Source organism: Tachyglossus aculeatus, chromosome 15, assembly GCF_015852505.1.
Source record: "Tachyglossus aculeatus isolate mTacAcu1 chromosome 15, mTacAcu1.pri, whole genome shotgun sequence".
In the NCBI taxonomy this organism is placed as follows: Eukaryota; Metazoa; Chordata; class Mammalia; order Monotremata; family Tachyglossidae; genus Tachyglossus; species Tachyglossus aculeatus.
In genome coordinates this window covers 7,629,258-7,652,985 of record NC_052080.1, presented here as the reverse complement: position 1 = coordinate 7,652,985, position 23,728 = coordinate 7,629,258, and the positions used below count along the sequence as shown (strand labels likewise).

At 43.6% G+C, this 23,728-nt stretch overlaps 2 protein-coding genes and 3 non-coding genes across 12 annotated transcripts in view; 1 reads left to right on the top strand and 4 right to left on the bottom strand.

The window, feature by feature from the left end:
• OFD1 (OFD1 centriole and centriolar satellite protein) overlaps window positions 1-13,046 on the top strand; it is a 35,957-nt gene extending 22,911 nt beyond the window's left edge. Inside the window, exons 14-24 of one of the 3 annotated variants that reach the window (XM_038757308.1) lie at window positions 277-407; window positions 586-697; window positions 2,421-2,930; window positions 3,710-3,857; window positions 5,141-5,194; window positions 8,025-8,122; window positions 10,321-10,458; window positions 10,911-11,065; window positions 11,886-12,047; window positions 12,526-12,611; window positions 12,906-13,046. In XM_038757308.1, coding sequence (XP_038613236.1) covers window positions 277-407; window positions 586-697; window positions 2,421-2,930; window positions 3,710-3,857; window positions 5,141-5,194; window positions 8,025-8,122; window positions 10,321-10,458; window positions 10,911-11,065; window positions 11,886-12,047; window positions 12,526-12,611; window positions 12,906-12,948 — 1,637 coding nt within the window. In that variant the 3' untranslated portion in view covers window positions 12,949-13,046. Of the gene's footprint in view, window positions 1-276; window positions 408-585; window positions 698-2,318; window positions 2,931-3,709; window positions 3,858-5,140; window positions 5,195-8,024; window positions 8,123-10,320; window positions 10,459-10,910; window positions 11,066-11,885; window positions 12,048-12,525; window positions 12,612-12,905 lie in introns of all 3 variants that reach the window. The other 2 variants (XM_038757306.1, XM_038757307.1) reach the window with 2 other exon arrangements.
• Window positions 65-202, bottom strand: LOC119937898. Its single transcript, XR_005454270.1, has one exon. It is a non-coding gene; the product is annotated as a small nucleolar RNA SNORA7 (small nucleolar RNA).
• Window positions 2,055-2,186, bottom strand: LOC119937897. The gene has a single exon (XR_005454269.1). It is a non-coding gene; the product is annotated as a small nucleolar RNA SNORA7 (small nucleolar RNA).
• Window positions 5,205-5,342, bottom strand: LOC119937883. The gene has a single exon (XR_005454254.1). It is a non-coding gene; the product is annotated as a small nucleolar RNA SNORA7 (small nucleolar RNA).
• Window positions 13,047-15,062: 2,016 nt separating the features above from the next.
• The window catches only part of GPM6B (glycoprotein M6B), a 102,860-nt gene continuing 94,194 nt past the window's right edge, over window positions 15,063-23,728 (bottom strand). For 4 of the 6 annotated variants that reach the window (XM_038757313.1, XM_038757310.1, XM_038757309.1 and 1 more), the window contains 4 exons: window positions 22,502-22,673; window positions 19,975-20,048; window positions 19,450-19,515; window positions 15,063-16,919 (listed from right to left, as the gene is read on the bottom strand). In XM_038757313.1, coding sequence (XP_038613241.1) covers window positions 16,770-16,919; window positions 19,450-19,515; window positions 19,975-20,048; window positions 22,502-22,673 — 462 coding nt within the window. In that variant the 3' untranslated portion in view covers window positions 15,063-16,769. Of the gene's footprint in view, window positions 16,920-17,359; window positions 18,522-19,449; window positions 19,516-19,974; window positions 20,049-22,501; window positions 22,674-23,728 lie in introns of those variants that run through there. The other 2 variants (XM_038757311.1, XM_038757314.1) reach the window with 1 other exon arrangement.

Here is a 23,728-nt window from a genome sequence, read left to right as displayed (position 1 = left end):
TAAAATTGAGTCTCCTCCCTCGACTCTTTCCCCTGCCGCTGCTGCCCGGCACAGGGGAGTCTTGACTTGTAGCAGGTTACCTTCCACTTGCTAGCCCCTGGCCAAACTAGGAATGGAGTGGGTAGGCCTCTGCTTGACTCTGCCTCCCGTAGTCAAGACTGGTAGAGTACTGGAAACTCTCCAGGTGTGACCCCGAGAGGGTAACGTGGGGCTCACAGTCCTAAAATAAGAATATTCTAATACTGTTAGTATTGATGAAAATTCGTTTTGTGCTAGGATTAACCCAGCCATCAGCTGAGCATGTGGCCTTACAAGCAGAATTAAAGAGAGCGGAAAATGCTAGAAAACTTGAACAGAAGGAATTTGAAACCCGAAAACAAGTTCTGGAAAAGCAGCTACAAAATGAGGTGACTTATCCTTTCTTTTTTTTAATCAGTGATTTGTTGTTGTAGATGCGCACACCTCTCAGTCAAGTGATTTCACTTGTTTTAAAACGATAGAGAAGAATTACTCAATGACTGGGGGTGTGGTGTGCGTGTATACACACAGTTACACCTACATAATATTACGCTAAACGTTTTTCAGGTTGAGCATTGTGCACAGCTGAAGATCCAGTTATTAGACTCTGAAACATCTTTACGGAGGATAAATATGCAGGTTGAAGACTTGAAAGTGCAACTAAGGCAAACACAAACAGGTTTGAAGAATTTTTAAAGATCTGTAAAGATGATCATTGTCTACTTAAATGTATTTAGTGGAATTATTGCCTAGTCTTTACTGGGCCAAATTCTGGAAGGAGCCAAGTAAAACTTGTTTCCTCTTAGAAGAAATGTCTCAACATATTTGGGGAGTGCCCGATTATTTCTATTAATGTGTTCATTTCAAACCCAGGAGCAAGTATAGTCTATTGTAGAGGGGGCTCAAATGTGGTATTATGGGAGTTGGAATCAATTTGATAATTTAAAGATCGCTTAATTATAAATCAGTGGATTTTTAATTGGGCATCTACTGTGAGCAGAACACTGTACTAGGCACTTGGGACAATACAGTACAATAGAGTTGGAATACATGATCCCTATCCTCCAGGTGCTTTCGATAGGAAAGCCTGGCATTTTACCACAAGAGCCGCCAGAAAATGTTGATTTTTTGGTTAGTATGTATGTTAGCTGCTAATCCTCATGCTAGATCTAATCTCATCTGGAGAAGATTTTCAGTTTTGTGTTTTATTTCAGTATATTTGTGACTAGGTAGATTCGTGCCCTTGTTCTTTTATTAAAGGAGGCAATGCATATTTTACTAAAACTTCTGATCCTGATGTACTCTTCCAAATGCTTAGTACAGTGCCCTGTGCACGAGGAATTCAGTAAATATCACTGATTGATTGACGGATTCAGTGTTACTCAGAAAGTAAGGCGTGCAACTGGTGATCGTGACACGTTGTTGAAAAGAAGGCGCAAAATGGGAGGTGGGAAAGAAAATTGGGATAGTACTTTAATCACTCTGCTCTCCCCCTTCTTCAGAGGAGCATTTAGTGATTGAGAGGAGAATTGGGGTGCCCTTGGGAGGGATGGATATATTCGTTATGTTTTTCTGCAGCCCCAGTCAGTACTCAGATGTTACTTAACGATGACAAACAGCTCATAGGTGCAGGGCAGAGGACATGGGTGACTTACCTGTAGCTTAGGTTTCCTACATACTTTGTCAATAGATGAACAGTGGCTCACCAAACTGTCTAATATGTTGGCTAATATTCTGACTTTCGGAATCAGAAAAATACCGATTGAACTTTTTTAAAGCCACTCGCCGCCAGCTACAGATCCCCTATTCAGTCTTGTCTTACGCTGTCGAGTCGTCTCCAACCCTTAGCGACACCATGGACACGTCTCTCCCAGAACGCCCCACCTCCATCTGCCATCATTTTGGTAGTGTGTCCATAGAGTTTTCTTGGTAAAAATACAGAAATGGTTTACCATTGCGTCCTTCTGCGCAGTAAAACTGAGTCTCCGCCCTCGACTCTTTCCCCTGCCGCTGCTGCCCAGCACAGGGGAGTCTTGACTTGTAGCAGATTGCCTTCCACTTGCTAGCCACTGGCCAAGCTAGAAATGGAATGCCCCTGCTTGACTCTGCCTCCCGTAGTCAAGACTGGTAGAGTACTGGAAACTCTTCAGCTGTGACCCTGAGAGGGTCCCTATTCAGTACGGTTCCCATTTTCAAATTGAGCAAATATTGATAACTCCGAAAAGACCCGTTTTTGCCCTTAATGGGGTTCGTGTCATTTTTTTCTTCTTGTACTCATTCTTTTTCTCTTTGTACCTCAGCTCTAGAGAATGAAGTATATCGCAACCCAAAGCCCTCTTTGGTCGATCGGTCGGTAATTGACTTTACCCGTGACAAGATCGTACCTCCTGATATTTATATAGATGGCGACGATCTCGTGAAGGACCGACTTGTATCCGGTCCAGTTGTTCAGGAAGATGGTGTTCCAAGGACCAGGTATTTCCCTCGTGCCAGGACTGAAAGCAGTTCCCCCGATTCTGACCTTGAGTTTGTGGCTAATACCAAGGCCCGGGTAAAGGAACTAGAGAAAGAGGCAGCGTTTTTGGAAGAAGCCTATAGAAATTACCAACAAAGAGTTACTCAGGCCTCAGTTGTCAGCATTCTACCAGCTAAGACTCAAGTCCCTTCACTTTTACCAGAGTCGCTGAGGAGTGGGCTCTTGAACTTCCAAGAAAGAACTGTGTTCGTAGACAGTAAATTTGTCGCAGAGCAGCCGGCTCACGGCGGCTTGAACGGTATTGCAAACGCCAAACACGATTCGCCGACAGGTAACCTAACTCCTCAACAAAGGAGAGTTTCTTCCCCCAGACGCCTTTCTTCCACTCCACTCCCAAAAGCAAGGAGAAGCCTCACTAACCAAATGTTTTTAGAAGGTAAGCCCCTTTTTCACTATAATCTTCTGTGACTGTAAGATACTAGTTGAGTAGTGAAGTCTACATAACCTCTCTTCTCTCTAGAAATGACAGGAAACGTGGCAGCATTTTATAGCAACAGTCTTTCGAAATAGAGTAGGTCACGGTTGGAGTCTGTTTTATTGTCTTCAGATTAAGCCATTTGGCCTAACTTGAGTTAGAGCAAAATTGAACACTGCACCATAACATTGTTACAGAAATTATCTCAGTAGGATTAAAACTGCAGCTCTGCTTCTACTCTTTGTATAAATGGATATGTGTTTTGCAGCTGATATCCCTAGCTTGAAAAAAATACAATTTAGCTCAATTCCTCTTCTGCGATGTTAATCAGTTTTGTTGCTTGTTACTAGAAGAAATAGCTTTACCGCCCATGCTACCGTCCAAGTTGGTCAAGGGATAAGGCAGCGATTCCCAAGGTTACCCTGAGCATCAAGTTGCCTCTGTTGGAGTCAGAATTTTGGATCGGATGGCCCATAAATCAGACTCAGTATTGGCTTTTCTAATGTAGACGATACAAGTTTCTGGGTGTTTTACTCCCTTTTTACTCTTCCTAGTATATAAAAAAACCCCTTCATCTTAAGGTTCATTTTAAAAAGATCTGAAAAAATTTTAAAATATTTCTTCCATATGGATGTGCAGTGTTTTGGTATTATGTTCTTACGTATCCTTCTGAGGCAGTAGATGACCTCAAAGTGAAATAGAGAGAGTGTTTGAGCTTACATTGTGCTATTTTCTTGCAGGTAACAGTGGATCATATATTGCCACTCCTCATCCCAGCCCTGACCAGCCCCCCTCTCCCATTCCAAGAGCAGCTCATCTTTCTTCCGCTATTTCAGCTCCCAATATCTCACTGCCTTCCGGACCTGTCAGCCAGGAGCAGAAATTGGGGTAAAGTAAAATCATTTTGTTTTCCTTTTTGGCTTCACTTGAATCTCATTTTACGTGAAAATTTTGAGCCTTGAGTTAGGTTTTTCAGTGCATAGCAGTATAGGAGTAATTGCTTTGACCTTCTACAAATTGAATTGCATTACAAATAGATCTTGGTGATAATAAGATGATGGCATTTGTTAAGCGCTTCCTATGTGCAAAGAGCTGGGGAGGATACAAGGTGATCAGATTGTCCCACGTGGGGCTCACAGTCTTCATCCCCATTTTACAGATGAGGTAACTGGTACAGAGAAGTTAAGTGACTTGCCCAAAGTCACACAGCTGACAATTGGCGGAGATGGGATTAGAGCCCATGACCTCCGACTCCCAAGCTTGTGCTCTTTCCACTGAGCCACGCTGCTTCTCTAAAACTTCCCATTTGTAACTTTTTTTTTCTTTTGAGTCAATCAATTGTAGCTTCTGGTAAAACTTGTAAAACTAGTTCCCATCTTATTTTTTTAAACTTAAGCTTTTTGAGTCAGGAAAACATATTGAACATATTAATAGACGTTACCAAAAATGGCACCTTTCTCAAAGATAAAAGCCATTAGCAGAAGTTTGAAGTTATCTGGAAAAAAAAAAAAACTTTGGAAAGTAATTATCTCCCACTGTCTCCATACTTCACTTATTATGAGCACATCTGTGGGAGTGATTTTTTCCCCCCCAAGAGCTATAGTTAAGGCTTAGGATTGATTTTTTTCAATTCATCCAGTTTCTACGCTTCCCAAGTCAGTTTTTTAAAAACTTGTGTTCTTAGAAGTTTCACTGCCAAAATGGACTTTGATTTTAAATCAGTTCTAATTATGTCACAGGCCACCTAGCTTGATTTGATCCTTTATGAGTGTTCTTTACTGCTCGTAATAGATTAGACATATATTATTAAACACTGTACTAAATGCTGGGTGAAGTACTAATTAGATCAGACTCAATCCTGTTCAGTACCAGTCCATTTGTAACTTTTTTTTTCTTTTGAGTCAGTCAATTGTAAATAACCAGCACCTGTGTGCAGAGCACTGTCAACACTTGGGAGAGTACAGTAAAGTTAGTTGACAGAATTCTTGGCCTTGAAAATAACAATTATTGTTGCTGTCTTATGCTGTCGAGTCGTGTCCTACCCATAGCCATGCCACGGACACCTCTCCCGGAACGCCCCACCTCCATCTGCAATCGTTCTGGTAGCGTATCCATAAGAGTTTTCTTGGTAAAAATACGGAAGTGGTTTACCATTTTCTCTTTCTGCGCAGTAAACCTGAGCCTCCCCCCTCGATTCTCTCCTGTGCCGCTGCGGCCCAGCACAGGTGAGTTTTGATTTGTAGCAGATTGCCTTCCGCTCGCTAGCCACTGGCCAAGCTAGGAACGGAGTGGGTATGCCTCTGCTTGACTCTCCCTCCCGTAGCCGAGACTGGTAGAGGACTGAAAACTCTCCAGGTGCGACCCTGAGAAGTTATTACAGTACAGAACAGTACAGTACAGAACAGTTATTACAGTAAGAAGATAAAAGAGTTGTTGGAATAGCTGCAACTGCTGCCTCTATGGCAGCAGCATAACTTGGTTCCGGCAGAAACCTCTGAGGGCTTAGCCCCGGAGCATCTTCTTGTCAAAGGCAGCTGTGAAAGGCTTTTTTAAATCTGTACCCACATCTCAGTGCAATTACTGCTGTCATTATTTCAACTGATTTGAAAACAAGAGTCTTCTTTCTGCGATTATTCTCCATTCAAAGTCATTCATTTTTATTTTGACCTTTATCCACATAAGCACAATTTATGTAGGAAGCTGCAGATAGCTCTGATTTGACCTAGGGATCCAAAACTCTTTGATATCCATGCAAATTGAATACACCGAGGTTACAGGAGTTGGTCTTTAATCAACCAGTCGTATTTATTGAGCACTTACTATGTGCAGAGCAAAGTACTACCCTCTTGGGAGAGTACAGTACAACAATTAGCAGACACGTTCCCTTCCCATAACAAGCTTACAGGCTAGAGGGAAAGACATTAATATGAAAAAATAAATTTCATTCTTTGCTTATTCCATAAGTACTTGTACATCATTTAGTTCAAAATTTTACTAACCTCTGTGCTACTAACTTTTACTGGAGTTATGCTTAGTTGCTCACATAGTTAATTAGAATCACAGAACGTAAATGTAGTCTGTCCAGATTCCTTTCTTAGCAAGCTGAATACCTAGTAATTTTAATCTTTTTGCATCAGTTACCATTTCATGGACCCCTACTTAATGCAAATTCTAAGTTGAACATGGCTTTTGAGAGTCATTTGACTGTCCAAAAAATGTCTCCGGGTGGAGGAAGCTGTCATCACTTGTTTGGCCGTAGGTCCCCTTAGAATGGGAGATTGAAAACATTAATCTTATTAGTACTGGTAATTGCTACTGCAAAGCTCAAGACCAAGCACCTGGGGCAATTACGTCAACTCAGTGAAGACACAGTCTCAGACCTCAAGTCTAAAATGGAGGAGGCTAGAAACATGGAATGATTATAGTATAATCAGAACAAGAAAAAGATCAGCTAAAATTCAACCAACTAAAAATATCAACAGTTAAAAATATGCTAGTGTTCAGCATGAGGCTGTTAAGGAACACCTAACCTCAGGGGAAAAAGTCTATCATGGGCAAGTGCCTGCCAAAATCTCTCCAACTTTCTGCCTGTTGGCTTCTTCTGCCTGCTGTTCTGTGTGGTAACAGATCGTTCTGGTTTGGGTCAAGGAGTGACATCCCTCCAGAAAACTCTGGGACCCAGGCCTTTTCCCTTCCATAGAGCTGTGGGGAAGGGGGAAGCAAAGAGGGACTGGGCCCAGTGTCCTTGGAAAGGTGCTGAGGCAGTTGCGATAATGAACTCAAGTCCCACTTGGGAGAGTGTGGATTGCGGGTAGGGGGGAGGGAAGGGTTAATGGCAGAGCTCCCCCTCACCCCATCTCCCTTCCAAATCTTCAGAAAGCTAAACAGGAAGCAAATACAACCAGGAAATACTTGGAAATAGCTCATAGTTTCATTTTATTTGAGGCTTTAAACAGTAAAATGTTATAATGCTCTTTTGTAGATTTAAAATCAAATTTTCTTCTCCGTTAAGTCATTTGTAAATTATTTAACCTGACTTACAAAAACGACTAATGATCAAAACTTCATGGTAGCTGAATGGATTTTCGGCGGGGGGCGGGGGTACTTTATTTCTTAACTTTATGCCGTTAATGTCTTCCTTAGGGTGCTAACAAACATTTTTGCAATTAGAGAGGCAAAAGACTAGATTGTACAAACTCGTGCTGAAAATGTTCTTACAGTGCTCCTTAATTCCATTCAGTGGGCCCAGTGTCAGACTTTTTCATGTGATAATCCAAAAGAAGTCCTTTCTGGGGGGGAAAAAAAAATCCGCCACAAAGTAGGTTGACTACAGTGTTACATTACCAGACCAACCGCAGAACAAATAAAAAGAATTTGCATGCAAACCTCCCTCCTGCCTTATAGCCATTGCACTTCTTGCCTCGTTTTCAAGACAAAGGGGGCTTGGTGACGCTTCTCCTTGAAGGTCTTGAGAGCGGCCGGTTGAACTGGTGGACGCCGTGGCTGCTGGTCCATTGTGTGTGCTTTCCCTTGTAGGCTCCTTGCGTGGCAAGGAAGTCCACACTACTGCTGCTCTCCAGGGGAACTGGTAGCGTGGCCCTTCCTTCTAGAGCCAGCCTGGACGCTGGAGGCTTCCCGAGGCAACAGTGGGTTGGGGACAGGTGGGAAAGGGCCAAAAGGCTGTCCATCTGGGCACCGTATCGATGCGATAATTCTTCGGGCAGGCTCGAAGGCGGCAAAGTTGCGGGAACCCAACCAGCATTCACTTGACATTGGATTTCAGTTCTGAATGGTACTGAAGCACCCACACACATTTTGATTGGAAATTGCTAGTGTAGACTTGAAAATTAAATGAGCTTGCAAAGGATTATCACACAGTAAGCGCTCAGTAAATACGACTGAATTATCACGAGCTCCTAGGATCCTGCATCATGCCGTGCCTTTCCCGGTATTAAACAGTACAGTGCTTTATCTGTTGTAAATCCTGAATAAATGTCATCACGAATACTACTCTAATTAAACTTTTGGTCACTGACCCGTATTCCTTTTTTCCAGTCTCTCTCGAAAGCCAATTGAGCAAGATACAACTGAATTTTCAAAACCAGAGAAGCTAGAATTTGAAGACCTCAAGGAACCTGAATCTTCTCCTGAACGTAAGTTTTTATTTAAAGTAACTTTTCTAAGAGTAATTGCTAATTATTTTAATAATAGAAAATTTAGATTACCTGATGTTTCTGTAGCCCGATCTCCTACAGTAAAGCATGGAACAAATGCCTTCTAAGACTTGTGTATTTGGGGACAAAATTAAGGCTTTATTGTGTGTAAGGCACATAATCACCTATTCCCCACACTGCTTACCCACTCCCTTCTCCTGCTGTATTCCAGCTCGCGTGCTTTGTTTCCCTGTTCTTTGCCTCTCCTGCCACCAACTCTGGCTCACTCTTCTCCACTCTGGCCGGAGCTCACTTGCTCCATGTTCAGAAGTCACACCTCCTCCAGGAGGCCTTACTTAATTCATCTCTCACACCCCCTGACCTTACTCCCTACATCTGCCACTTCAGAACTTTTTGCCACCTGAGCACTCATGTATTAATTTCTCTCGAGGGCAGGGATCATATCTACTAACTCTGTTGCCCTCTCCGAAGTGCTTAGTACAACGCTCTGCACACAGTATGCCCAATAAATACTCTAGATTGAGGAACATTCTCTTTTAACTTTTTCTTCCGGAGCTGTCTGCTCAGATGGTAAAATGAGCTCCAGCCCTTATAGTTTAGTCTGATTTCTCACCTTCTAAAAAGATTTCTGCATTTAAGCACTACATCAGAAAACTGGTGGCAAAGTAGAAAGTAGCTAAGGCAAAGAAGGAAGATTCTCAGTGTTCAGTAAAATATGCTTCTACTTGACATTTCCAAGTTCTGGGCTGGGCATACCGTAACTTTTTATTAATGTCTGTCTCCCCCTCTAGACTGTAAGCTCGTTTTGGCCCAGGAACATGTTTACTAATTCAGCTGTATTGTACTCTCTCAAGTGCTTAGTACAGTTCTCTGCATGTAATAAATGCTCAATAAGATTGATTTTAAGTTTGTTTAAGCAAGCAGTTAGTTATGAAGAAAAAAACCTGATTTAGGAGATCATCCACTGTTTTCACTCTGCAGCTTTAAAATATGATCAGATTCATTTCCTTCATCTACAAAAATGACTTCTTAAATCTCCATTTTCCTTCTTTGCCGGTGCCATAGCCCTGAAAAGACTTACTTGCCTTCTGCAACTTATAAATTGAATTTTCCAACCCAGGCAAGACCACGGGAGGACAAAAAGAGCATACCACAATCCGTCAACGATAAGAGAAATATCAGGAAAGCATAGAGATGGCAAGAGAGAAAAAGAATCTCTAGTTAAGTGTTTTAAAAAAGTAAAACAGCGTACTTATCACCTTAACAGTTGAAACATTTCGGGCAGTTTAGACCAGGCCTCTTGACCCCAGGTCACATCCTCCTGAACATAGTAGCTGTGATTGGTGGAGGTGGTAAACTTCCGAGAAGGGGGTGAGATCCTAGGGATGGATTCTGACAACCAGATTGCCTCTTCTGGCTGCTGCCCTCCCTTACCTCTATTAATGATCGTTTATGGCCTACCTGCCTCCCTGATTTTTGGGGTGCTGTCATCTGCATATGGGACTGTGGTCTGTACATCTTTCCTCCACTTCTTCCTTGTGTCGATTGGTCTGATGAGTGACAAAATTGTATTGATTAGTTTGTCAATGTTTAACCAGCGTCACTTTAGGCCCACTTATTCCTAATGTCTTCTGTAAAACTGCCAGTGTTGGACTTCCTAGTGTAACAGTGTTTATTAAGTGCAGAGTACTATATGAAGCGCTGGGAAAGAAGATACTGGCTGGAATTAGACATGGTTATTTTGCTCCTACTAAAGAAAATACATACAGAAAGTGTGAAAAAGGAATTGACATGTTAAAACTTTCCTTACTCCCTGTAGAGGAGCATATTTAAACATTGCGTTGCTATAAATTAGCGGTTTCTTACATCGGCGGGTTGATTGAGATGTGTTTTAAATGTGTCTTTTGGTTGAAATGTTGGATGTTTGTGAACAGAATTCATTTCTCAATGATGAGAAGATCTTGAGAAATATGTGGGCAAAAAAATTGCTTTCAAAGGCAGCCAACCTTGTAATTATGAGTGAAGTGGAGTGTTGTCTTTATGAATGTGCATTTTTGGGTTGGGGGGCAGAGAGAGGCTGCTTAAATGAATATGCTGGCTTCAGTTTAATGAAGACCAGCTATTCCCACACTGTTATAATTAGGGAATAATGAAGCAATTGTTCACACTTCTTCTAGTCGAAGGGAACAGTCCAAAGCAACTAGAAATGGATGTGTTCCATCCAGATGGAGATACTGCCAGTGGGAACCATGTCGCAGCAGCAACCCCAGTGCAGCGAAGCATAATTGAACGCTTCGTTCACCAACAAGACCCAGGTATTGGGGGCGGTGGGGGGGAAACCAATAGTTTTATGTTGATTCTGGATGGAAAATGATTTGGAATCTCTTGAGACAGCCATTACTTTATTCTGCAGAATTTTATTTTAAGACCTACTTTATGGCCTGAGTAGTATCGATTTTTACACCGTTACTGACAGCACCGCAATAGTAATAATTATTTTTTATTTAAATTCTGGCCATGTCATCATCCTTATTAGTTGGGGACCAATTATCCAAGACCCTTGTTGCTCCCTTTTCTCCCCTCTGCTCCTTATTCTCTAATTTTGTTCCTACAGGGGAGCAGGAAAAATCATAGAAATGGAACTCAAATGTAGCTATTAGCTACCTGGCAGCAGTTCTGGAGAGAGCTTTTGAGATGCCGTACATCATTAGTTCACTTTCCAGGAACTGACTACTGATCTTTTTCTTTTTTTTTCCTTTTTATGAAGAAGTGATCAATCAGGACCAGTTGGAAGAACAGAATGAAGAGAAGGAAACGAAGTGGGAAATGGAACGGAGAGAAAGAGAAGAAAGAAGGCAGCGAGAAAGGCAGGAAGCTTTTGAGAGGGAACAAAGAGAACTGGAAAAGCTGGAGCAAGAGATGGTACTTGATGCCTTATTCTAGTAGAATGAACTCCCTCTTAGATGGTAATTTCAGTAGTGACACAGGTTGGGGTCACTTGCCCCTTCTGCCCTGGTGCTAGCCATAATGTTCTGTCTCCAGGAAGGAGCTGAGGTGCCAGTGGCGCAGCCCCGGCCTTTTGCTGCTTCGCCTTCTGTGTCTTGCCACACTGGTCCAGGGCAGCAGATAAATGATGTGAAGTCAGCCAGTGTGGGAGACAGAGAAGAATCCGTAAGAACACATAGCTGAGGCCACACCTTGTACAGAGCCCAGAGAAAAATCACTACGCGATCTCGCTGGGTTTGTGGCTAATAAACTCTTAACGCTGTAATCGCTCAGGTCATGGGACGGGCTCCTCCATCGGGGGGATGGGGGGTTCCAGCCTTTGTACATGCTAGTACTGTCCCTGGCAATCACAGAAATTAGATGGGAGGGCCACCCCAGTCCATTTGCACTCAGTTTAAAATCAACATTGCCTGCATCGTGTATTTACTACTGGAGTTTGTTTCAGCCTTGATTGGCATTACCTCCCCCACCGTGGAGATCAAAAAATGCATAGCCCAAGTCCAGAGATAGGAAGGAGGCAACAAGAAATCAGTCATTTTACACAAGCCGTTTTACCTTGTCTGAATCTCTCCTTGATCCCAAAGCTTACAACTGAGTTATTTCTCAAGTCATCTTTGGAAAATCCGCCCTAACACGGGCTACTCTTCGGCCTGATTTCCGGCTTTTAGGGTTTCAGACAGTTCTGAATGGCCGGGGGCAGTGCTCGATCCTGTTTTTCGGCTTGTCTGTCTTACAGAAGTTAAATGAGAAAGCATTGCAAATCGAAGAGCAAAAGGAAAGAGAGGGGGAAGAGTTAGTCGACATCACTGAAACGGAAGAGAAACCAGCAGAAGTAAATCCCTTGGAAAAATACATGAAAATAATCCAGCAGAGCAGAGAAAAAGGTTTAGCAGAGAAGGTGAGGATGATTTTTAGGAGTAAGTGAATATGCTGGCAGAGTTGCAAGTGGTACAGAGTTGCACTGTGGCCTGGTAGAAAACAATGGGGAGGAGGAAGCAAGGGGATCCTGTGATCAAGGTTTGACGGGTCTGAATTTTTTTATATTTAAGATGGCATTACTTATTCCTCAGTTCTTTCCCTAAGGAGTTATTTTCCAGCATAAATTTTAGTGAAGATCTCTTTAGTTGCTGGCTTATTCAGTGAACTCACCAAGTAAATAATTAAGAGCAGAGTCTTATTGGAAGCATTCCGTGCCCTATTCTTCAGTCACAAGAGCTTCATTTAAGTGCTTGTGATTGATGGAAATCCAAAAATACTATGCATTTCACATTCCAAAGGGATAAACTTTTCAAATATTTAAATTTGTTATGGTGACAATCAATCTGCTGTTTGGTAACATTTGAATAATCTCAACTGCAAAATGTTTCATGGTGCAGGTGTCTCACACACCCCAGAACTCAAAAAAGGAAGTGGAAGGAACATCGATAATGGAGACTTTGCTGTCTAATGAAAATGATGAAAGGTAAGGCCCCAAGACAAGCATTGCATTTTATTTAACAAATACCAGTATCAAGTGAAAAGCTTTCCTTTCGGGTTTCAAATAGAGCATCTGTTTCAGGTACCTGATGTTTAAAAATGTTCATAAAGCGTGGGGGGTTTTCGGTGTTAGGGGTTCTTTTTACTATTGCCTGGAGGTCGTGTAGAAGAAAAACACCCCCTAAAATGCAAACTTATTTTAATTAATTCCCTGGACTAATTAGTTGCTTTTCCTGAAATAACCCCTGCCTGGGTTTAATCCCCATCTCCCTCAATCTAGCATTGCCGGCTTTTCTCACGAAGAACCCGACGATTTCTGGTGAAGGGACTTGTTCCTGCCCAGGCTCTTGCTGCCTTGAAAACCACTTCCTATCGATTGACACGAGTAAGTCAGACTACTTAATAAAGATGTTTTCGTTCAGTTTCTGCGTCACTTATGTATTGGTTTGCAACTTCAATATTAGGAGACCTCCCTTCCGTAAATACAGCTAATGCTAGCACAAAATCTCTAGCGACTCCAGCCTCCCAAACTGGAATTTCAATGATATTATTCAGTCTTCATAGGGGTACTGTTTGCTTTCACTTTAAAATCCGTGAACTTCCATCCCCCTTGTACCTTTACCTCATCTAGCAAAAAAGTAAGCAGTCCTATAAACGGTGTCCTTCTTAACCCAGACTTATTCGCTGGGCTGCCTGCTCTGCTCCCCTAACCATCTGCTGTGCTCCACCCTGCCCTGTAGCATCTGCCTTGTTTGCCCTTAATTGCAAGTCCCAAGGACTGGCTCAGACCCGGCACTGACCCCAGTTCATCCTGCAATGCAAGCAGAAGTGTGAGACATTTTTTTTTTAAACAGTATCACCAAAAGTTGGATGCTTCATATCATAATTTGGCCAAGCCCCCCCATCCCCAGCAATGTAATAGTGAAACATTTAATTATTAAGCCATGAGAGCTTAATAATTCCTGGCCATTTCAAATGCCGATTCGGATTTACCTTGGGGGTTTTTTCGAGGGGGGTGGGAGGGATTTTTTGTACATACTTTAAATTCATTGCACCCCTTTCCAGATACGAATAGGTAATAATAATAATTATGGTACTTGTTAAGCGCTGTGTGCCAAGCAGTGTTCTAAGCGCCAGTACAGGTACAGGTTAATGATGTTGGACACAGTCCTTGTGCCTCATGAGACTCATGCTCTTAATCCCCATTTTACGGGTCAGGTAACCGGCCCAGAGAAGTTAAGTGACTTGCCCAAGGTCACACAGCAGACATGTAGCAGAGCCAGCATCAGAACCCAGGTCCTTCTAAATCCCAGGCCCGAGCTCCATCCACTAAGCCAAGCTGCTTGCGATCATCTTGATATGAAGAAATCCAAATATTTACATGGAACTTCAAGAGGACAAGTTAATCCTTTCTCCCAATGTCAGAACACTAGGAAAAGGGATTTTTTTCCCCAGTTTGACTTGCATGATGGTGAAGACAAATCGTCTTGCCTTCCCTGTTTTAACCGTCTCTCAATTTGGTAATATTATCTCTGCCCGTCATTTGAGATGGCAGTGGCAGTTATTTGATTTAGTATTTTTAAATCAGTCTTCCTTGATAAATGTAATGCTTATTTTAGAAAGGTAGCTGGTGTTTTTTAAAAAAGGACAAATCTACGGTATCTCATACACTAAATTTTAGAAATGGGCACTACAGGCTAAACATGGGAATATGTTTAAAAATGGATTAAAAATTTGCTCTGGAGGCTGAGGAATTAGCAGTAGCCCTCTAAACAGTAAGCTTGTGGGCAGGGAATGTGACCGCCAACTCTGTTGCATTGTAGTCTCCCAAGTGCTCAGTACAGTGCTGTGCGCATAATATGGTGCTCAATAAATACCACTGATGGACTGATTTTTAAAAAAGGCCTCACAAGTACTTTAGCCTTGCCCCCCCATCATCAGTAAAAGTTTCCCAAGTAAGAGTAAAAATTGTAAAAAGGTACGGTCCGAGGGTGAAGTTGCCATGGCATCTGTGGCTACAAATGATCGCCAGTTAAAAGTGGGAAGTGCGTAGCCCTAAAGAAGACACCGAAGCAAGTGTTCAGGCAGGTACTTTAGTTCAAATAACTCACCAAGTCTGTGGCAGGCCTTGGAATAAAGCACCCCAGGTGCCAATTTAGCTCTTCGTTTGCCTGGTTTGGGGGACCTAGGCTGCTGTGCGTGACAAAGTAAAAAAAAATAGTTCACTTCCAAACTGGAAACAAGCCAGAGGATTATGGCTCAGACGGAACATCTCTAATTCCCAAACACCCTCCTATGGATTACAGCACTGTTACTTTAAAATAGCCAGCCAAAGGCAAAACTAAAGAAGCTCTACTTCTGTGTGCTCAGAAGCCAAGTGAACACTAAACCAGCGCTCTAGCCACTAAACATTTCTCAAGTAAGCATACACAAAATGTTGGCTCTTATCTACAAATATTTATTGGAACACTTGAATATAACTACAGGAAGCCCTTGGCACTGATAGAAAAGATTGAGATCCACTGTTAGGTTACAAAAATTTGTACATAGCAAAATTTTTAATGCTCTTTACATAAAAAATATTAAGACGAAAACAAAACTCGAAAACTCCCAGAAATAGCTACGTAGAATTAGAAAAGAATTAGGCTTTAAGACGCTGCCTCCCAAACCCTGGTCTGAGAACACTGGACTACGTAACAGCACCTGCTCTGCTGTAAAAAATATGTAATATCTAAATCACCTTCATGCAACAGGAAAACAAACACTAGGCTATTCCATTACACCTGTTTTCCCCCTCCCCCTCCCCTTACTTAAAAATAGTCAAATTAGGTATTTTAGGCATTTAATCAGAAAAAATAATTCAAATGGAATGCGATACCTGAAACGTATGCTTCTAAGTACATTTTTGCTTCGTTTCATTTGAATGCATTTCCACACGTACGCGTCTGAATATCCAGGAAACGGTCAAACCACAAGTCTTCAACTCTTAACATGGATATACATGGCTAACTTTAAATTAGGTAGAATCTTTTCAAAAGCACTGATGATGTACCCAACAATTAGATCATTTTTTTTTTAAAGAACAACACAAAGTTTACCATCACTAATACCAAATAGATATAATCACTTAAGGTTGCTGGAAAACAATGATTCAGAAGGTGAGTTTTTGATGAAAACGGCTTCCACTGAAGTAACTTCTCGTCAAAAAAATCTTACATTTCAGGGAATAACTAATAGTCGTCTACGTGAAAGTCAATACCGCTTCGATTTAAGTATCATGTTCTAAAGAGGCCGGAAGTCTGTGGGCTAGTGATCTGTGGGGAAACTGCAAGTTTTCTATCCAGACCATTTAATGAGGATTGGATTGCATTTTAACAAGGTAACACGGTTTAACGTAGGAATGAAATACTGTGGAGTCATGGTCTTCCATAGGCTGCCATAGAAATGCTGAGACATTGAAAGGAAATAAACGTTAAGGCAAAGCTGACACTGTTTCCCGCCCCCAAGAAAGAAGACCATGACCGTTTGCACCATTTCATTACATCTGATGATTTATAAAATAGATTCTGCGGGGCTGGCCAATGAGGCAAGGCAGAAATCAGCTTATTCCAATAGTAAGTACAGTAGAATTAATGGCTCACGATAGGATTAGCTTAGAGCTGCCTCTGACCGGTCCAGAGAATTCACCTGGCCCAGGCTGGGGCCAGTCGGGACATCAGGCACCCTGAAGCTCACTTACTATCAGCTGTTATAAATCGGACCCCTTGCTTGTGGATTTGTATTCGGAGCCTTTGTTAAAGGGCAGGCGGGACTAGCTACCGCACAACCACTGCTTCGCCGGAGTGCCTTCCATCACAACGGGATCAGAGGCCGTCCGAGTCGAATGTGGTCAGTCCCCCGCTCTCAAAGGACAAAAGATCATCCGGACAAAGTGTTGCCTTTTTAAAATGGCTAAGGTTTCCCTCTGTTATCTGGTCTAAAGGATAAAAGATTTACCCACGGGGAAGATTTTCCTAGGAGTCGGAGAGGGAAGCTTTTCTACTCCCGGGTTAGTTTGGTGAACAGACATCCGTACTGCAGAGCAGCCATTTGATGATCGGTCAGAGCTACAGACTCTCTCGTTGCGAATGGCTCTGGCCAACATTTATGTGTAAGAATTGAGTTGCTCTTTTGACCGAGTCTGGATATCCTGAAGTTCCTGTTCTTCTTTTGCTTTGATCTCCTGGTAGGCCTGCATTTTGCTGGCATCCTTTAAGTAAGCCCAGTTAGAAGACAGTATCATGAGGAAGTGGATCTGCAAGAGAAGGGTGAGCATGATGGCGAGTGAGCATGGCAAGAGGAAAAGCAAGCTGCTAGTCGGATTAATAGCTGTCTAAAAACAAAAAAAGGCAGAAAGTTATTCTATATTAATAAGTCACCTGCAGCTAAGAATCAGAAGAGCAGTTCCTACAATTTCAAGCATGCTTTTCTTTTAGTTTCCTTAATGTTAAAAAGCCGAAGGGAAAGTTAGTAGGCAAAAATAATTTAGAAAATGTGTCTGGCAGAACAATTAGCAAAAAAGTCCCTCCCCCAAAGGGTCTGGATTTTTGTAATTTTTTTTGGCGGAGGGTAGTTCGTAGGTTAATTTAAATCAGTGCAGAAGGTCGCGGATGTATCAGTTCGTGTCTGACTTTTAAAATAGGTGTAGTGCAGAAACGTTTCTCACAGGCAGATGACAAATCCCCCCCAAAAGCCTAAAGTTGTAAATGATGTTTATTTTGTGAAAGTAATGAAAAAAGCTACAATTTAACATGAAAAAATTAAATAGTGAAATGTGAAAACCAAAATTAAGAACTATAAGCAAAGCATGCAGTCTCTGGGTTAACATTTTAAACGACAACTTTTGTAACTCCATTTGTAACTTCCATTCTCTCATCTGAGAGCAAATGCTGGAGCCCAGAGTAGTACAGTTGATGGAGGAAAGAACAATTCTGCCTCCAATTCCTTTTCATCGGATTTCGTTCAAAAAGTCTCCATCCAAACACTTACTTCCCTGGGTTTGATTTTCAACATCTTTTAGCTTTTCAGGCTTATCTGCACAATTTCTCCTCCTGGCAAAGTTATCGGTACATTTTGAGAAACTGGCTACTGAGAAATCAGTTACTACCGCACCAGAAAAAAAGAACAATTCTTAAATCCAATGTGGGGAGTCCCAAAAGGAAAATGATTGTTTTGCACAAAAGAGTAGAAGTATTAATTCCTTGCTCCAAGGCATATTTTTGGCAAGTATTTGGGAAGCTTTTTATTAGTCACGGACCCTAAGATTGAAATGTCTGCAAAGGAACAGTAAAATTGTTTTAAGGTTTTAAAAACGTATTTGTAAAAATATCAAGAAGATGAGAAATGCATCTCGGGATTGAGGCCGTTCTCTTCCGTCCCATTTTTAAGCAATTGTGTCCCACTGGCTTTGACGTCGGTTAACAAGCAAAGCAAAAAAAGTGAATGATGCCAAACATTCAAAAATTCCAGTCCTTAGTTTACAGGTTATCCTTAGGAAATAACAGGTGTTTAAAAGGCAGAAACTCTGATCTTCCAAGGCAGCTGATCTAGTATTAGTAAATAACTGAATCCTCACAAAAAGATAGCCAGATCTCACCGCTGGTAATTCATATACAGTAAGTCACTTGATTGCTACGCTACAGGAGGCTTACTGAAGCTATTTACAGATTACTTTAACGAGACTCCAAAAAGCTAGACTCTGCTTTAGTCTAGGGTGTCAGTGGTAGTTCAAAGTACACAGTGCAGCTCTCTAAAGCCTGTACTGGGCTAATGCGTTTTAGAATTTAGTGCAGCAATCTTCCCGACTCTTAAACTTCAAAACGGCATAGTTATATGTAGTAGCCATCATGTAGATCAGCTGGTGGAAGAGAACAAAATACAGGACGGTAAGATCAGAGGCGGCTGACAGCCGAAGCCTTCGACATTTCTTTCAATCTCATTTACTCGTCCCCTTCGTCCCCCTGTGTGGCCAAAGCCCAAATCCTTCCGAGTAAAATAACGGAGCAGGATCTGTGGTGGTCCAAGTACTTACGCAGTCTTCAATTTGAAAGCAGATACCACCGCCCCTTCTGATAAATAAAGCGACAGTGCCCCGCACGGCGGGGCCTCGGCTGGGGCTATAAAAATACTGAGCCGAGCCTCAAGTGTTTAATAACGAGGGTGTCGCAACTTTGGCTTAGGAAAGTCTGGTCCGGCAGCACCTTGAAAAACGACGTGGCGCATTTACCGTCTTTCTCTCTTTCCCTAATCTTCCAGAAACAGCCCATTTCGCGGCAACCGGCCCCTCTCCGCCTCCGCGGCCTGAGCTTCTCCCAGCCGGGAGCAACAGCCAACTTCCCAGAAGACCCCCAGCGTCGCACGCCGGTCTCCGTGGACCCTCCGAGGGAGGCAGGGCCCAAGGGTGAAATCCTGGGCCTGGCTCATTTCAGTCAGCGGCGACCCTTCTCCCCATTCACCAGTCCCTGCCGAGAAGTGAACCAACTCGAGTCCCTCCTAACTGGCCGTGGAAAGCTAAAATTGAGTGAGCCCGCTTAGAGCTAAAAATCCCAAGGCCACGGCCCTTGAAGCCTCTGTTAGCTTGTTTCCTCCCAGATTGTCCTCATCAGGCAACCACACACACACACAGAGCCAAGGTGGTCGATTGACACTCCAAGCCACAGCACGAAACAACTTCCTAAGTGGAAGCTTTACTTTTTTTCTCCCCCCCCCATGAGATGCTATCAGGCTGAAAGGAAAATGTGGTGGGTTTTTTCTTGGTGGTGGGGGAGTCAGAGACCGCTACTCACCAGTGCAATGACAGTGGCCCCTGCTCCGGCGCAGGCCACGATGAACAGGTGATAGGACATGTAGAACTAGAAAAGAACAGCACAGGGAAATACACGTGTGATCCAGACCTTGACATGCCAGAGGAAAGGCCCGCAGGGAAGGGAAGGTTTATTTTCCTTCCAAGTTCCTGTTTCCTCGTTCCCACGGGATGCACCCACTGGCCACTGTCCTGGGGCCCGTCGTCAACATATCTCCCCCTCTAGACTCTTAAGCTCAAGGGCGGGGAACATATCTACCACCTCTATGATATTGTACTTTCCCAAGTGCTTGGTACAGTACCCTGCACATGATATGCTCTCAGTAAATACCACTGATTGATGGAGTAGGTCCATTCTCTCTGGCGAGCTCGGACATGAGACTCAACTGCCTCAAACCGCTCCTGGGAGGAGTTCTCCAAACACTTATTCCTTTTATCTGGCTCATTCTCCCTCTCTTGCCCCCGCCCCACCCCCGCGGAAGCCCACAGTCGGAAAGGACAGATGTACCTCATTAGTGTTGCAGATGCTCTCTAGAGTTGAGCCACAAGCCCTTCCTGGGGAAGCGTTCCAAGGAATGATACCTGCAACAATAAAGTCCAGCCACGGGATGGAGAGAGCAAACCGCAAAGATATATATCCTCCTCTAGCCATAGAACAATAACAACAGTGATCCTGTCATTTTGAATATATATAATGCCTTCTTTCAAGGAAAGCCACATTTTGGAGGCATAGTTTGACTTCGTCCAACTGCCTTCTGGACAGTGTTTACGCTAAGGTTAGCCCTCTACCCTAAGCGATCGATCGATTGCGTACTGGAGCCGAGGAATTTGCAATAACATTCCTTTCCCACATCTCTTAATTACTCCTGAAAAGCAAAGTCTTTAAACAGAGATAATCTGGAAGTAGAAACTGCAGGTCAAACATTTGCCTTAAAATACATAGAAAATCCTAGACAAATACAAGGTTACAATCTTGACGCTTTTAGGGCAGACCCTCTACCCAGTATTGAAAAAGCCAAGACAGACTGCAACTGGGCTTATTAACTTGATCTCCCATAACCATTCTCTTGGTACAGGTTTTTTACACCCTACGCAGGCTTTTATTTTTAAAGTGTGCTCCAAACCTCCCCACCCACCCACTACCGAGAGGATGCTAGGAGCTGAAACATTTCTGTAAGGTAGGGAGGGGGAGGAAGGCCACATCTTGGTTACATTTTAAGATTGTGCAACAGTGTGAAATATCGCTGCTTCCCCCCAACACTCCCTCCTCGCCCCCTACCCCCACAGATTCATTTTCAAAATGATGTCTCCAAATGTCAGCCAAAGCCAAAAAGGACTGCCAAAAGCGATATTTCTGACATTGAAAAAAATTGACATTAAAGCCACTGTGCAAATCAGAACCAAGATTTGCCAGTCCTGGAAACTTTCCCAGCCTTCCCTTCTGAGGGGAAATATCCAGGTACTAAAATCAGCCCCAGCGGGGGGGGGGCGGGGAGCGCAGGGTCCCAGATGGTCACTCCAAGGCTTGAGACGAGGCAGGTTTTGTCCCGTGGGATCCCTGAGGGCTTAATCCAGCCCCAATTGACATTAATCCAATTTTATATTTGGGACAATCATGGCTGCTTCACTTTTCATCTGCATTGGAGAGAAGGGTTTGAGGGCCTTTGGAAGAAGAGTGGTGAGGAGCAGGCTCCACAAGAAACAGAAGCACAATAATGGTTTGGGGGAGCACTGCAAGAAAAACAACTGCCTGTGATGGATTGATTTTCCTGTTTGTGTCCTGCTGGTTCATGATTCTTTGTCACCTATGGCTACAGGTCCCCACCAATTAAGCCACACTGGTCATTAGCTCGATCAGCGGGAGAAGCTTACGGGACCGGGCATGTTTTCAGAATAATTTGCAAGCTCATCCACTTGACTTTGAAAGCCATGGCCGTGGCGGGCCAGCACCGAGACCTGGTCCCTGAAGGAGGCAGTGGGAATGCTGTCAGGGGGCCCTGGAGCTTTGAAAAGTTGATTGCGCTCTGAGGAACCAGCAGAATCAATCGTATTTATTGAGCGCTTACTGTGTGCAGAGCACTGTACTAAGCGCTTGGGAAGTACAAGTTGGCAACATATAGAGCCAGTCCCTACCCAACAGTGGGCTCACAGTCTAGAAGAATGCTCAGCACTTACTACTTCCACTAATATTTATCATCTTCCTCCCTTCAAGGCCCTGCTGAGAGCTCACCTCCTCCAGGAGGCCTTCCCAGACTGAGCCCCTTCCTTCCTCTCCCCCTCGTCCCCCTCTCCATCCCCCCCATCTTACCTCCTTCCCTTCCCCACAGCACCTGTATATATGTATATATGGTTGTACATATTTATTACTCTTATTTATTCTACTTGTACATATCTATTCTATTTATTTTATTTTGTTAGTATGTTTGGTTTTGTTCTCTGTCTCCCCCTTTTACACTGTGAGCCCACTGTTGGGTAGGGACTGTCTCTATATGTTGCCAATTTGTCCTTCCCAAGCGCTTAGTACAGTGCTCTGCACGTAGCGCTCAATACGATTGATGATGATGATGATAATCACTATGGTATTTGTTAAGCACTTAGTATGTGCCAGGCACTGTACTAAGCGCTGGGGTGGCTACAAGCAACTCGGGTTGTACACAGTCCCTGTCCCATGTGGGGCTCACAGTCTCCATCTCCGTTTGACAGATGGGGGAACGGAGGCCCAGAGAAGTCAAGTGACTTGCCCGAGGTCACACAGCAGCCAAGTGGCGGGGCTGGGATTAGAACCGAGGACCTTCCGACTCGCAGGCCCGTACTCTGTTTTTTGTTTCTTAATGACTCCAGGAAGAGCCAGGAGTAGGAAATGGGCCTGCTCCCGGCACTGACTTTTCTCTTGGGTCGGCCAAGGCCCCGGCCGGCCGTCCTGCCGGCCATCAGCTGGGCCACTGGCCCCCGACGGTGCTTCTCGAGGCCTCCCGTCCACCCGCCTGCCCTCGAGCCCACGTGAGGGAAGAGGCTCGTCGCGATCCGGTACGCACCGTACTGCCTGATGTCCACGCAGATCTGGTCGCCGGGAGCCGTCATGTTTGTCTGGAGGGATCTGATGACTTCGCAAGATGACCATATGTTGTAGAACATGAAGACGGGCACAGCGGAGAACCCAAACACGCCCAGCCAGGCCACTCCGAGCACATAGGTGAGGAAAACAAACTGAGCGGGGGGGAAAAAGACACATTCAAATCTCAAACACCATCCCTAAATGGAGGGAGGCCCTGGGGCCTACCGTTCACAGCAGTCCGTTTTACACCGGCTAAAGGAAGAGGGTGAGTAGAGGAGCCCCTGCAATGAAAACCTCTTCTTCCCTTGAGTTTCTAGCCAGAAGGGTTAAATCCCTGTCCTGTGTAGTGCCAGCTGGGTCAAAGAGAGGTTTTCTTCTCATTAACCCTATCCACGTTGAGGAACTGCACTGTACAAGTCCTGCTCCGTATATCTGAAACCTAGATTCCAGTGGTCATTTCTTGTGGGGGATTGTCCATTTCTTGAATTTCATCTTGTGAGTTTTTTTGGAAAGTAAAATCTTCTAAAGGGCTTTTGTGAATTTTTTTTTTTTTTTAATGGTATTTGTTAACTGCTTACTATGTGGCAGGCACTGTACTAAGCACTGGGGAAGATACTAGTATAATAATAATAATAATAATAGCATTTATTGAGCGCTTACTATGTGCAAAGCACTGTTCTAAGCGCTGAGGAGGTTACAAGGTGATCAGATTGTCCCACAGGGGGCTCATCATCATCATCACCAATCGTATTTATTGAGCGCTTACTATGTGCAGAGCACTGTACTAAGCGCTTGGGAAGTACAAATTGGCTCACAGTCTTAATCCCCATTTTACAGATGAGGTACCTGAGGCACAGAGAAGTTAAGTGACCTGCCCAAAGGCACACAGCTGACAATTGGCAGAGCTGGGATTTGAACCCCTGACCTCTGACTCCAAAGTTTAATCAGGTTGGACACTGTCCATTTCTGACAAAGGGCTCATGGTATTATTCATCCCCATTTTACAGATGAGGTAACTGCAGCACAGAGAGGTGAAGTGAGTTGCCCAAGGTCACACAGCAGACAAGAGGCAGAGCCAGGATTAGAACCCCAGGTCTTTCCGACTCCCAGGCCTGGGCTCTATCCACAAGGCCACACTGATTTTCTAAAGTATAAGACACCTAAGGTATATTCACTAGTGGTAATTATTCTAAACTCTAAAAGATGG